This window comes from Zootoca vivipara, chromosome 3 (genome assembly GCF_963506605.1).
Source record: "Zootoca vivipara chromosome 3, rZooViv1.1, whole genome shotgun sequence".
NCBI lineage: Eukaryota > Metazoa > Chordata > Lepidosauria > Squamata > Lacertidae > Zootoca > Zootoca vivipara.
The window spans coordinates 102,239,202-102,255,204 of NC_083278.1; the positions used below are offsets into that span (position 1 = coordinate 102,239,202).

General features: G+C 41.2%; 1 protein-coding gene across 1 annotated transcript in view; it reads right to left on the minus strand.

Annotated features, from left to right (window-relative positions):
• Nucleotides 1-16,003, minus strand: part of TTBK1 (tau tubulin kinase 1) — a 94,743-nt gene that overhangs the window by 43,683 nt on the left and 35,057 nt on the right. The window contains exons 4-6 of the mRNA XM_060272250.1: nucleotides 14,265-14,338; nucleotides 10,559-10,699; nucleotides 8,419-8,523 (exon numbers count right to left, since the gene is read on the minus strand). Coding sequence (XP_060128233.1) covers nucleotides 8,419-8,523; nucleotides 10,559-10,699; nucleotides 14,265-14,338 — 320 coding nt within the window. The remainder of the gene's footprint in view (nucleotides 1-8,418; nucleotides 8,524-10,558; nucleotides 10,700-14,264; nucleotides 14,339-16,003) is intronic.

Consider the following 16,003-nt stretch of genomic DNA (forward strand, 5'->3'; position numbering starts at 1 on the left):
CATCCCCTGAGAGATAAGTGGGATTGCCGCCCGCGCTGCTTGCAGGCCGGCCAATCAGGCCGGCCGGGGGGGGGCGTGACCTGCGCTACTTAAGCAGGGTGTGGGCGGGTATCCCCCCTCTTTGACCCGCTCACCAGCTGCATCGGTGAGCGGGCTGGGGTCGGATATAGCCAGTTGGGGTCCAATGTCTAAGCCAATACCGCTCTACATCCATAACCAATAAAGTTGTGGCCTTTTCTGCCCATTAACCTTAACTGATGTCTCATGTGTCATTATTTCCACTGGGGGGGGGCATTGCCACGCAAGGCAGATGCATAGATGAGTGAATTACACAGTGGTTTAGCCATCAGAATTGTTCTTCCCTCCCCCATGCTTTAGGCAGGTGTCCATACATATATTATTGCTACATGTGCTCTCAGGAACATTAACGCATTTGGCCTTTATTTTGTAAAAACCTGATCTGGGAAATTGGTGGGTGGGGACATAGTGACATAAAGGATTCAGGTAGGTAGCCGTGTTGGTCTGAGTCGAAGCAAAATAAAAATTCCTTCAGTAGCACCTTAAAGACCAACTAAGCTTATATTTTGGTATGAGCTTTCGTGTGCATGCACACGAAAGCTCATACCAAAATATAAACTTAGTTGGTCTTTAAGGTGCTACTGAAGGAATTTTTATAAAGGATTCAGACAATCATGCCATACTTAGTCAAGTATGCTGCAAATTCACAGAACTATTGTTCCCAGAGTTTAAACCTGGCTATTAAAATCTAAATTTGAACTGGCTACAGTGATGCCAGATGCCATTTCAAATGCAGCCTCACCACTTTATAAATTTATGTTTCTTCATCCAGAAAGTTTGAAGAGGAAGCACAATTCCTATTTTCAAATAATGTGATCAGTGGATTCTCTCTCAATTGCAGAAATATAAAATGCCAATTTACCACTTCTCCTTTATCTCCTAAAAAAACCCTCTCAAGATAGCAAATCCACTGTGAGACTTAACATTTGTACCTTTTTGTTTTAAACATAATTTCTTAGGAACAGTTAACTAACACATCTGCTTCAGAAGCCAGTGCAGGGTGGGCTAAAGTAAATGAACACATACAGAGTTCTGATATAGAGAGTAAGGACAGTTTTCTAAAATATACAATAGTTTGTGTGAAATAGGATGGTACCCTTGATGTGATAATTAGCAGTATTACAAGTACATAAAAGTGTCCCTATTTCCATCTGTGAAGCATCAACACTATGCTGTTCCTCGGGGAACTGAAAATATATTTTCCCACAACAACTGACTTTCACACAAGTGGTCAGGTACCATAATAAAGTTGGTGACATTTTGCAGTTTGGTTTTCATCACTTCATGAGCTCAAGCGTAATGGGGTCATAACAAACAAAATCTGAGAGAAAGGTGTAAACGCAGCGTGTAGCATCTATCTTAAACTCTTGAAACGTTTTGTTTCCATTTGTATCACAGTACGGGCAACTTCTCTGCCACATCTTTATTAGCCTTTGGTCGGGATGCCAGCATCAGACAACAAGGCACTAGCATTGGCCATTCTGGTGGTAGACAATGAGCATTTAAGCATGGAAATCACAATGTGTTGCAATTTATATTCCTGAGTTATTCATGCAATATTGTGAATAGTATGCAACAATGCACTGATGTCTAACCTAAGTCACTCAGCTATGCCCCAATCAGATGCAGCACTCATGAGGCTATTTTATTAAAACTCTTCTGCTCTAATACATATTTCAAAATGTAGCAATAGTTGCACCAAGATTAGAAAATGCCTGTATCAGCAACTGCTTTTTAAATAAGAAAATTCCTTCAGTAGCACCTTAAAGACCAACTAAGTTTATATTTTGGTATGAGCTTTCGTGTGCATGCACACTTCTTCAGATTTAAATATTTAAATTTTCATGTAACAATGAAAAACATAATCTTTAATTAGGGTTTTGGTTTCTGCTTCTTTCAACTTTCAAACCTGATCAGGCATTCTCTTTCCTAATATCTTGCCTCAGCCATATAGATACACACGGACACAAAACTGCACTTACAAATACATACAATATCCCCAGCCAAGCATTGCAAACTACTGCAGTGCGGTCTGAATCACGAGGAGACAGAGCTCTAATCAATGGTATAGGGCTGACTCAGCAGAAGAAGCGGCATGCAAAACACAGCAGCGCATTGCCAATTCATGCAAACAGGAGAAGCTTGCCATGACAAAAATGCTGCTTTCCCCTTGCCATTCCATGAAAGATAAAGCAGCAAAGATGTATTCAGCAGAGAGCTTCAAGAGGATGGGAGAGTTGTGCTAATAATAGAAGTGCGGGTCAGGCTTCAAACATAGAACCAGAGTTTGCATTGTGAAAAAAGCATTATGAATTAAAGGCTACTGAACGGCTGGCAACAGTAAAACTAATTCCTATACTCAGGCATCTGGTTGACAACATGAATTCAGAATGAAAGCCTAGTATGGTAGAGCACATTGCTAACCTTATGCATGATGACAAATATTTAGAAGCATTTTCACATCACTACTTAACATGGTAAACTTTGTCTGAATGGATAATAGCTGTATAACAGATAAAGTAGGCATATTTTGCTGAACCACAATTTCATGCTACCCTAAATACAAGCAGAATAACATTACAGCAAACCAATACATGACAACTATAAGAGGGCTGTTTCTTTTGAGTTAATTCTTTGTGTTTATCTAGAATTGCAGCCCTGAACCCATTGCTACAGAACCAGGACCCTCATTGCCCATTTTCTTTAAAGGAAAAAAGTAGAATAGTTGGGACGGGGTCCATTAAAGGCAACTGAAAGAACCATTATTACAGATAAAAAAGCCTTTTTATTTACACATGCTCTAATCTAGTTGAAGGGCAAGCCATAAAAGATTGCAAAAATTGCCCTCCCTAAAGTTTCAGCTCTTCTGATTTATGCCTCAATCATGTAAAGGAAGCATGGCTTTACAGGCTACAAGACTTGCATTAAAAATCTGTAATTTGTTTTGTTGTTTAGTCGTTTAGTCGTGTCCGACTCTTCGTGACCCCGACCATAGCGTGCCAGGCACTCCTGTCTTCCACTACCTCCCGCAGTTTGGTCAAACTCATGTTCGTAGCTTCGAGAACACTGTCCAACCATCTTGTCCTCTGTCGTCCCCTTCTCCTAGTGCCCTCAATCTTTCCCAACATCAAGGTTTTTTCCAGGGAGTCTTCTCTTCTCATGAGGTGGCTAAAGTATTGGAGCCTCAGCTTCACAATCTGTCCTTCCATTGAGCACTCAGGGCTGATTTCCTTCAGAATGGATAGGTTTGATCTTCTTGCAGTCCATGGGACTCTCAAGAGTCTCCTCCAGCACCATAATTCAAAAGCATCAATTCTTCGGCGATCAGCCTTCTTTATGGTCCAGCTCTCACTTCCATACATCACTACTGGGAAAACCATAGCTTTAACTATACGGACCTTTGTCGGCAAGGTGATGTCTCTGCTTTTTAAGATGCTGTCTAGGTTTGTCATTGCTTTTCTCCCAAGAAGCAGGCGTCTTTTAATTTTGTGACTGCTGTCACCATCTGCAGTGATCAAGGAGCCCAAGAAAGTAAAATCTCTCACTGCCTCCATTTCTTCCCCTTCTATTTGCCAGGAGGTGATGGGACCAGTGGCCATGATCTTGGTTTTTTTGATGTTGAGCTTCAGACCATATTTTGCGCTCTCACCCTCATTAAAAGATTCTTTAATTCCTCCTCACTTTCTGCCATCAAGGTTGTGTCATCTGCATATCTGAGGTTGTTGATATTTCTTCCGGCAATCTTAATTCCGGCTTGGGATTCATCTAGTCCAGCCTTTCGCATGATGAATTCTGCATATAAGTTAAATAAGCAGGGAGGCAATATACAACCTTGTCGTACTCCTTTCCCAATTTTGAACCAATCAGTTGTTCCATATCCAGTTCTAACTGTAGCTTCTTGTCCCACACAGAGATTTCTCAGGAGACAGATGAGGTGATCAGGCACTCCCATTTCTTTAAGAACTTGCCATAGTTTGCTGTGGTCAACACAGTCAAAGGCTTTTGCATAGTCAATGAAGCAGAAGTAGACGTTTTTCTGGAACTCTCTAGCTTTCTCCATAATCCAGCTCATGTTTGCTATTTGGTCTCTGATTCCTCTGCCCCTTCGAAATCCAGCTTGCACTTCTGGGAGTTCTCGGTCCACATACTGCCTAAGCCTGCTTTGTAGAATTTTGAGCATAACCTTGCTAGCGTGTGAAATGAGCGCAATTGTGCGGTGGTTGGAGCATTCTTTGGCACTGCCCTTCTTTGGGATTGGTATGTAGACTGATCTTTTCCAATCCTCTGGCCATTGCTGAGTTTTCCAAACTTGCTGGCATATTGTGTGTAGCACCTTAACAGCATCATCTTTTAAAATTTTAAATAGTTCAGCTGGAATATCATCACTTCCACTGGTCTTGTTATTAGCAGTGCTTTCTAAGGCCCATTTGACTTCACTCTCCAAGATGTCTGGCTCAAGGTCAGCAACCACACTACCTGGGGTGTACGAGACCTCCATATCTTTCTGGTATAATTCCTCTGTGTATTCTTGCCACCTCTTCTTGATGTCTTCTGCTTCTGTTAGGTCCTTACCACTTTTGTCCTTTATTATGGTAATCTTTGTACGAAATGTTCCTTTCATATCTACAATTTTCTTGAACAGCTCTCTGGTTTTCCCCATTCTATTGTTTTCCTCTATTTCTTTGCATTGCTCGTTTAAGAAGGCCCTCTTGTCTCTCCTTGCTATTTTTTGGAAATGTTTAAGTACCCTCTATCTTAAGTACAGTGGTACCTCGGTTTAAGTACACAATTGGTTCCGGAAGTCTGCACTTAACCTGAAGCGTACTTAACCTGACGCGAACTTTCCCATTGAAAGTAATGGAAAGTGGATTAATCCGTTCCAGTACTTAAACTGAAAGTACTCAAACTGAAGCGTACTTAAACCGAGGTAATTGGTTCTCGACAATGTGACTATTAACGAAGAAGAAGAAGAAGAAGAAGAAGAAGAAGAAGAAGAAGAAGAAGAAGAAGAAGAAGAAGAAGAAGAAACATTGTAGCATTTTGCTAACTGCAACCTAGGTAGGGTGACATGATGCTGGGTTCTGTGAGGTCTGCTGTGGACGAGGCCATGTGCTAGGCGGACTATCTTTAAACAGTATAGAAAGATTGAGCTCCATTACAAAGCTTTGTGTCAGTGACTACCTGGGAATCTGTTGATGCAGCCTAGAATAGCAGTTACCTTTTTTCCCCTCCCCCCCTTTTTTCTTTGCTGCAGCAGCAGCATACTGTTCCCTCATGCTAAGCTTGTGGTCTACTAAGAACCCGGATCCTTTTCACATATACTACCAGAAAGTCAGGTGCCCCCCCCCCCCGATTCATATATTTGTGCAGCTGGTTCTGCCTAAGGGTAGAACCTTACATTTGTCCCTATTTAAATTCATTTTGTTAGTTTGGGCCCAGTTCTCCAATCTGTTACGGACATTTTCAATCCCGATTCCGTCTTCTGCGGCAATAGTTACCCTTCCTAGTTTGTTGTCATCTGCAAATGTGATGATCATCCCCTCAATTCCTTTTAAGTTTACTGCATCTTTTACCATCATCCATCTGTTGTATGTCCATAGTTACCATAGTATCCAAGTCAATTGGATACTTTATAGACATTGAACAACAACGGGTCCAGGACAGAACCCTGCTTGTAACTTTATTCTGGGATGATGAGGAAGCATTAGTGAACATTCTTTGGGTTCAGTCAGTCAACCAGCTACTAATCCATCTAAAAATTACCTCATTCAACTCACATCTTACCAGCTGCCTTACAAGAATATCATGGGGGGCTTTGTCAGAAGCCTTACTGAAATCAAAATACACTATATCCATTCTCCTGATCCAACAAGTTTGCAGCTCTATCAAAAAAAGAAATGAAATTCATCTGGCAAGACCTGTTTTTGAGAAACCTATGCTGGGTTGAGAAACCCAGGTGGCGCTGTGGGATAAACCACAGAGTCTAGGGCTTGCTGATCAGAAGGTCGGCGGTTCGAATCCCTGCAACGGGGTGAGCTCCCGTTGCTCGGTCCCAGCTCCTGCCAACCTAGCAGTTCGAAAGCACGTCAAAATGCAAGTAGATAAATAGGAACCGCTACAGCGGGAAGGTAAACGGCGTTTCCGTGCGCTGCTCTGGTTCGCCAGAAGTGGCTTTGTCATGCTGGCCACATGACCCGGAAGCTGTCTGCGGACAAACGCCGGCTCCCTCGGCCTATAGAGCGAGATGAGTGCCGCAACCCCAGAGTCGGACACGACTGGACCTGATGGTCAGGGGCCCCTTTACCTTTACGCTGGGTCTTAGTACTGTAATCACATCATCCATTTATAAGTGGTCAAAGACCAACTGTTGAATTATCTGTTCTACTTCCTGGTATTGATGTCAAGTCAGTAATTACCTAGGTCTTCTTTTTCCCCCTTTTGAAGAAGGGGACAACATTTGCCTGCCTCTCGTCTTCAGGGACCTTACCTATTCTCCAGGAGTTCTCAAAGATTACAAAGACTCACAAGCTCCTTTAGTACCCTTGGGTGCAGCTCATCAGGCCCTGGAGATATGAATCCCTTTTTCCTATCTGGGGCTGCAGCTCCCTCCTTGCATCACTTATTATGTTATCACCAGGCTGGGCACTGCTTCTCTTTTGGGTAAAGAGAGATAGAAAGCAAGCAAGCGTTGAGCAGTTCAACCGTCTCTCTGTCATCCAGTAGCATTTCTCCATGATGAAGAATGACTTGTTTGTCCTTCCTCCTGCTTTGAACACAGCCAAATAAACCTTTACTATTAATTTTAACCTCTTTTTCAAGCCTGAACTCATTCTGAGCTTTGGCTTGCCTGACCTTCTCCCTGCAACTGTTGGGTACTCTTGTATACTCTTCCTTCGTGATTTCCCCTTTCTTCCCTTTTCTTACATGTGCCCTTCTTAAATCTCAGTTCATCTGTAAGCTCCTTATGCAGTCTTCAGAAGTTGGGCAGCTTGCATAAGTCTATGGCTGATAGCAGCTGAGTCATGAAATGAAGATGTCAGGTTTTTAAAAAGGACAAGGGCGGAGGAGAACAGGAATTAGACTGCTTGAGTCCTTAAGGCCTTATATAGCATCCAGGAGGAGAGCACTGGGTGGGTGGGAGATGCATGCAATGCCGTTTTTTTAAAAAATAACCCTTTACCCCTGTATTGCATAGTGGGAGAACGGTAAGAAAGAAACAAGTTCTGTGCAAGCAAGCCTCAAAATAGTTCTATGAAGCTTCTTTTCCAGGCTGCCTTGAGCACAGAAGAGTAGCATTCCTGGTTAGGTGTTGGGGATGCGCTGCAACATTTGTTGCAGGCTGCACTTATTTGCCTTATTATAATCCACATTTCATACATGGCATCCTTTTATTAATACCTTAGTATTATGAACTATGATGCAATCAATGGATATCAGTCTCCATACTTTATTTTAATATTTATTCATTTCCCCACTGATCTGGTGACAATCTCTCTGAGGTAATCACAGAGCATGCAGATCCAAGACAGCCTAGAGTCAGAAACAAAACATCTTAAATACCGGGAAAATTGTGGACCACATGGAGTGAGATAGGAGAGTGCTGATTCTTACATGCTTCTGATAGACTTCAAATTATCTTTAGCAGAGGATCAGCTTATTGAGAAAAACATTGCCCTCCTCCCAACTCTGAGCATACAGAGCTCATCCATGTCCACAAAAGGCCCCTGCAAGGAAGCACCTTGCAGGCAAGAAACATCATTATGTGCCTCAGAGCACCAGGGACAGGGATGCTGATTCGCCTCTACATACCTGCTGATAATGCTGAAACCATAAAGAAGGAAGGTGGAAAAGGCCACAGGGTGAAAACAAAATGTTTGTTGTTTGTTTTAAAAGAGAACACCTCAAAATGATGGAGAAAATTAGTTCCAAAATAACACACACCCCAACTTCCCACACCAGACGTGTTTAAAAAATGGGAGCTTCAGGAAACGTAAACTAATGAAACAATGTGAACTTCTTAAAACAGCACTTCTTCTTCCTTTGGTTTTGAGCCAACACACTGAGCAACAGGCACATGTATACCTTACAGTGAAGCGTGGGTAATAAATGAAAATAATAATAATAATAATAATAATAATAATAATAATAATAATACCATGTTTTCAAAAGAAATACAGTCTCCCTGTTACAACAGGGAGAACCTGATAGGTTCAGTTTCTATCCCATCAAGTGTACCTGCCCAAACAGCATCAACAGTGTTGCGAGAATGAATTAACATAATCAGGATTTGTTTGAATTATTTATAATCCCCCATAGAAATGAAAAAAAGGCATCACTTACAGGCCGGACTTCACCGTTGGTATTGGTATACTGTCGAGCCAGACCAAAATCTAACATATAACATTTTCTGTAGGTTGAGGGGAGACGTCCCATGGCAAAGTTGGACTAGAGAAAAACAGAAGGATAGGAAGAGTTTGGGGAAAATATGTATTTTTCACATGTAATAAGAGAGATCATACCAGTTATTAATATAATTATGCTTAAAGTTATCAGCCACTTGCTACAAGGGCATTTGCAGCCCCAGCTACTGATCAACCCTGTTTTCTAGCTTAAGATTGCTTCAATAATTGCAGCTCATCCCAAAATGCTGTAGCTTCCTCTGGCTTACATCCTCTGAAAACCAGTTTCATTTTCATCTTACCATTAGACAGTGTTTGCAGTAATCCATATGCTCAGCACAAAAAATACTTCTAATTGTTAAACACTTGTCTAGTAAAGATTTTCCTTTATCAAAACGAAGAAAAAAAATAGCACAACATGACCTAAATTGATTTGAAGATGAAGCACAGTGGACCAAGGCCTCCCACTCAACCCACATGAATTGAATTTTACTTAGCACACTCAGCCGGAACTCCCCGGGCTGTGCAGCGCGATGATCGTGATGCTGCGGCAATTGTGTTGGCATGGCAATTGTGGCGGTAGGTGCTCAACAACTTTAGGTGGGCTTTCAGCAAGTTCCACCACCAATTGTGACTGCCTTCTGGACCTCTCATGGAAGAAGTACATGAAGAAGGGCCCTCAGATGTTTGCAGGACTCAGGTTGGTTCATATGGGGAAAGGAGGTCATTGAGGTATTGCAGTCCTGACCCATTTAAGGCTTTATAGGTCAAAACCAGCACCTTTCTTAGTATTACTATTACTGTTACTATTGTCCTGTATTAAATTTGTATACTGCTCTTCATACAAAGCTCCCAGGGCGGTTCACAAGAGAAAAATATAAAATGAGAAAACAAAATACAAAATAAAACAAAAATATGACACACACCCCAACACGTTTAAAAAGCCATAGGATGTTAATCAGCCAAATACCTGGTTGAAGAGAAACATTTTTGCCTGTCATCTAAAGATATGTAATGAAGGTACCAGGTAAACCTGCCTGGGGAAAGCATTCCACAAATGGGAAGCTACCATAGAAAAGGCCCATTATTATGTTGCCACCCTCCAGACGTCTCATGGAGGAGGTACACAAATAAGGGCCTCAGAGGATGATCACAGGGTACAGGTTGGTTCATATGGGGAGAGACTGTCCTTGGGATATCATGGTCCTGAGCCATTTAGGGCTTTATAGGTCCAAACTAGCACTTTGAATTGGGCCCGTAAACTACTTAGCAGTCAGAACAGTTGGGCCAAGTTCAGTGTAATATGCTCAAACTATCTTGCCATGGTGAGCAAGCTGGCTACCAAATTCCGCAACAGCTGAAGTTTCCGGACCACCTTCAGTTTCTTTTTAAAATAGGTGGGATACAAGTTTTAGATATAAATTTAAATAAATAAATGCCAACTGCTTTGAGACAGGGTAATGTATGCTAGCACGGGATCAACGTGGTCTCAGTGTAGAATGTACACTTGGGCTTTATCTCTGCTATCTGGGAAACCCTCTGGCATACTGATACATTAAACCAGCAACAGTTCCCCCCCCCCCAGTTTAAAAGATCCTAAGAATCATAGTTTGGGGAGGGAATTCTCTGCAAGAGAATCCTGGACATCTTCATACAATTACTGTTCCCGGTATTCTTTGGAAAGAAATAATTCTTAAACCAATTAATGAAATCTGTAATGAAACTCCTAACCTTCTCACATTGCCTCTTTCTGTACACTATTTGCAAAGTGCAAATTATCAAAATCTATTAAACTGGCCATGCATTTGACTGAGGCATGGACCTTGCTATTCACAAGTTATACGCACTGGATGGCTACCACTCTGCCCAAATCAAACCTCATATAGTAAAAGGAAGGAATCAAACACTCCTGAGGAACAGCACTGTATCAACTGGATGGCTGCGATTCCCCCCCCCCCCCCCCCCGATTACAGGGATAACTATGCTCACTTAATAGCAAAGTTACATAATATAATAACAGCATCAACAACAGGAAATGCAAACTCTAAGTAGGGAAAACAAGGTCATTGTAAACTACTCACAGGCTTGATGTCTCGGTGCAAAAATCCCACTGAATGAATGGCTTCTATAGATTCTAGAATCTGTTTGCCTAATCGGAGGGTTGTGCTCAGTGTAAAAGTTCCCCGTGGCTGGCTTCTTCTGAGGTCTGCAAGATTCCGGCCCTGAAAGAGGTGTATACTGGTTTTATAGCCCTAATTTTCCAGCATCAGTTACAACACAGTAGCTTAATACAATCTACGGCAAAAATGGGTGGGTGGGGGGGAATATCCTCTATGTTCAGGCTTGGCATTCTTTTAGTAGCCCAGATTATTGTGCATTCTGGAAAAGTGGAGGGCACAACTAGGCATGCTGTGATCAAATTTCCTGCTGTTTTTTGTCTGCATCAAAGCTCAATGGGAACTTGGTGTAGGGAGGAATCTGATCAGGATAGCGGCATTTGGTGAACACTCCCTTTCCTTCTGCACTACACCCACTGTTTTCTTGATTGAAATCACACTAAAAAAATCTGCTGTTTGCTCACTGGGAGTGAGAATATATAGATAGATGCTTTGAAAAATAATAATGCAAGAGATCTTGTCCCTAGCTCTCTCACATCAAACATCTGTCTAAGTTCGGCTTTAGACAAATCTTGGAGGATAAAGTTCTGAATGACTACTAGTCATGCTGGCAGTCTACTTCTGCCAGAATCAAGGGTACAATGCCTCTGAATCCCAGTCACAAGGGAGCATCAGTGCTGTTGAGCTCTTATCCTGCTAGTGGTTTTCTCGTTGTACTTAACTGTTCGCCTGAGATGTTGTGAGCTACTTTGGGCACAATTTTGTGGGAAAGTGGCATACAAATAAACAGATGATGGTGATGATGAAATAAGCTCCTAGCTCAGATAGGCCATTGGTCTGATCCAGTTGGGTTCTTCATATATTCTTCTTTGCTCTCTATGAATTAATTTAAATTTTTGCCTTAAAGACTTATCTTTTTTAATTAAATAGTGTCACCACTAGCTTGAACGCCTCTGCACTAGTTCACACACAGATACTTTACAAAATCACTTAACCACTGCAAACTTCTTGAATCCATGAACTGTATCTATTGTAGGGAGCTTGAGTTTGAAAGAATATGACACTTTGGTCTGGCTGTATATCTTGGTATCTGAATGGTAAGGCCCATTCCATCTGGCTCACAAGGATCCAGCAGCAGTTGCTGAAGGAGAAGATGGTTGGAGATCTATCTGAGAGAGTCCTTTACGACCTGATTCCCTGGTTCTCTGCCTAACCCTTTACCCGTTGCCTGCAAGAGTTTCAGTCTTATTTAAGGGTTGCTGCTGTTGCCTTGGCTGTTACAAAGGCAATTCAATTTTTTCCATAAATGAAATAAATAGGGATATACTCTCAAAGTTCCCAAAAGACAATCGTGTGAAATTAGAATATCAATATGCTGTTTTCACATCATCCTGGAAATGGGCTAACTACCTATTAATGTAAACCTGTAATGGAACAGAGTTACATTTACAGAAAGAATGAATCATACCATCTCCTTAATAACTCCTTTTCTGCTCTGCTTGAGTAACTCTTATGATTCTTGTAATCATAAACCAACATTCCTCTCATTCTTTTTCAGTTTACTAGCCTTGTGAAGCTTGTAATTTTTGTATATATCGCCATCTCACTGCATCGTTCAGCAGGGTCTGTTAGGGGTAATTTGAAAAGGCTCGGAGCATTATTTACCATGCTGCAGGATTTGTGGAAACCTGTATTGTCATACTGAACAGGGGAAAGCAAATGCACTCTAAAAAAAAGACCCCCAAAAAATGCTCAGGAATTTCTCACACTGAAAGTCAATAGGATGGTTTTATCAGTGCTATTATTATTATTATTATTATTATTATTATTATTATTATCTCCAAACTGGGTGAATGGGCACTAAAGGGCCTCTCTAAACGTCTTTTTTATGGTGCATTTATGATGATTTGTGCTCATGAAGGCAGTGATCATACATAATCCCTTTTTTTCATACTATCTGTGCCAGGAAATGTTTTGAGGTAGTCATGCCGCTCCATTTCCAATCAGTGTATACCTTGCAATTCCTGCTGAAATCCTGTAACTTTTCATACCGCAAATGTTCTGGGGTTCTTAGTCCTGCCGTTGTTATGCTATAGCCCCACAAGACAACAATAATATGGTAGTACTGGGGAGGCATCACAGAACTGCTAATCAAGCAGAGTAATTCCACCACCTGAATCTTCATTGGATGATTCCAATATGAAGTTTCAGGACAGAAAAAAATTAAGTACTTCTTCACACAGTGGCTTAGTGAAACTATGGAAATTGGTCGCACAATTTGTAGTGGTGGCCAACAATTTGGAAGGCTTTAAATGATTAGATACATTTGTGGAGAATAAGGCTATCAACTACTAGCTGCAATATCTATGTTCTACATTCACTGCTGGAATCACAAGTGCTGGGAATCAGTAGTGTGCAGAGCACTGTGGCACCCAGGTCCAGTTTGCAGGCTTCCTACAGGCATCTGGTTGGCCACTGTGAGAACAGGATGCTGGGCTAGATGGACCTTTGTCCTGATCCAGCAGTGCTCTTCTTATGCCAGCTGTGGTCATGATGTTGTGAGAGCCCTGTGTTCAATTCTGGCTGATACTTCAACTCAGAAGGGATTCGGAGGAGAGCAACAATCATGCTAAAACGTGTAGAAATAAAGCCATATGAGTAAAAGATAACAGAAGTGGAAAAGGAATGACGATGTCACCACTCGGATCTAAAAATAAAGTCTTTTTTACTCAGGAGTTCTTATTACAAAAACCCAGCAGAGCTTTTCATCATATTAAGAGATGGCCTCAGGCTTCATCCCATCTTTCTCAAAACACCTTCCTCACATCACAGAAAATTTAAAACCAGTCTCTGAAACATGCTATTAACTTGCTAAAGCACTGTAATCAACAGAAGATTAAGGGAGCAGAATCAAAATTACAAAATGAGCCAGCATTCGTACACCGTCAGCTTTCATATACCACTAAAACGCTCATTTTCAAGTCACAACCACATAACATCTTTAGAAGTGCAACATAAAACCTTTGTTCTGTCACAAAGGTTTTATGGTATGTTGTATTATTTATTTATTTATTTAGGTGGGGTGGGGTGGGAGGGGGAAGAGTGCAGTCCTCTCTCCGTCCCTAATTCAAAAAACAAATGGATCCAAATAATGGTAGAAAGCTATTCTTTGTGGTTGCTCCTGAACTCATAACCTCCCCAGCATATATAAAAGACCAGGAAAGGGAACAGACTCTCCCTTTTGCACTTCCCCCAAATTGGGGGTGGGGTTTACTTACAATCAAGTGTAAGAGACAGAGTCCTGCCACTTCAGACTATCTGCAAATATCAGTGTGATTTTTTAAAATAAAAATTAAAAAATCCCCCCTCCCCCTCGTGTCCTCTGGGGAGGCACTTGGAAGCAGTGTGAGAGACTGAACACTTCTCAGCGTCTCCAAGACTGGGACAAAGTGAAATGCTGACTCCTCCCCCAAGGATGTCAGATTAGGGTCTTACCCAGCACAAAATAACCGCCCCCTCTGAATTCCCTGGTGCTCTAGAAAAGGTGAAGATTTCTCACTTTGTGCTTTTCCTAATGACACATTTGTGCACAAAATACCTAGTCAACAGTGTGGTGACCTACTAACTACATTTGTGGAACACTGGGGAAACAGAATACCAAAGAACTCACCTGAAGTTGCATGACAACATAGTTGAACTTCTCATTCCTTCCGCAGCCAATAAATCTGCAAACGTGATCTTTCCCTGCAAAGAGTAAAGACAGTAAATTAGTACCAGTGTATTTACATGAGTAAAAGCAAGGAGTACTAGATATTTCCATAAGCAAGTCATACTTACATAAAATTTTGCTCATGCCCTCTTTACAGTCAACTGTACATTCAAGTCCAGTAAAACTAAGACTGTACTACCACAAAGGCTTAGTTGGCAATAAGCCCCCATAAACATAGTAGAACATACTTCTCAGTAAATATACACAGAAATGGGCTGCATGTAGAAATGTTGTATATTGCTTATCTAATTTAATGCAAACACTCAAGAATCACATTTCCTCCACTTGTTAAGAGTAACTGCTATAAAATGCACTATAGAAAAGAAACAGTTGTGATCTTCTCTGTGATGGTCGTGGCGGTGTGCCCCAATAATAACATTAAAAACTAACAATTTAGGAGTAAATCCCATTTAAAATGAATGATAACTAAGAACTCATTTTTAACTTGCACATTTAAACTTGTTTAATAAGTTTGAAAAAATTATTTCAAACATGCAGCTGCATCACCAAATAATTTACATCCCAGCATGTTGAAGGGGTAAATGATATCAGATCACCCACTGAAACTGGCTAGTTGTAAGGTCAGGGCAGAGAGAGAAAAGATATATCAAGTTCCCCTATGCACAACACCTGACTAACTCACGAAATTCATTAGCACACCCAGGAATGATAGCCAGTGTCTTTGATAGCTTTTTAAAAAGGTTTAGCCAAATCCATTGCCTATTAATGGCTATGACCATCACCACAAAACTGAACATCCATATTTGGAAGTTTAATCTTGCATAGCTGTGTATCTCAGAGAACTAGATGCTAAGGACACATGCAGGGAACGGCTATCTTCATTATGCCCTGCTTGCAAGCTTCTTTGCTGGTTGCTCTCAGAAGCAAAATGTTGGCTCATTGTCTAACCCAGCAGAGCAATCTGTATATCTATGAGACTTGAAACACTCTTTGTACGAAGGCTGCAGCAACAGGAAATATTTAAAAAGAAATCCCAATCCACACAGTAAAAGAAATATGATCTGCTCAGAAAGTTCAGTTCTCCTCTCAGAACATTAGAGCTGTCCTTGGTGCTATCAGCTACTCCTCTACTTATGTGAATATTCCTACCGGTAGCACAGTAAAACTGCTTATATTTTACATGGTGCCAAAGTTCACTGCCCAAAGTCTTTAGGACTGTCAGAGCAGCCTTTAATTCTATAGCATGTAAGGTAGACTTAGGACTCTGAAATGGCAACATTATGTTCTGGTTGACACCAGAACATAATGCTGCAAGCTAAGAAGGCAGATTAAACAGGAAGTATGTACAATTCTTTTGGAGGGTGGGGAAGGAGATATTTACACTTAAACTGGTTTAAGTTGTCAATCCCTCTCCCCAGGAAACCCAGGGGATTGTAGTTCTAAGGCTGAAGCTAGGAATCTTGAAACAGAGGGTTCTTAATATTCTCACCAAACTACAATTTACAAAATTCTTATTTGGGACAGTGGGGAATCATGATAGCTAAAGTGGCATTAAACTGGTAAAAGGTTGAAATGACTTTAAAGAGAAACACAAAGTGTTATGCACTAATTTTATGTGTTTAGGGGTTCTTGGGTGGTGGTGGTTGTTTTGCTAGCAAGCACAACAAAAGAATGAAAAA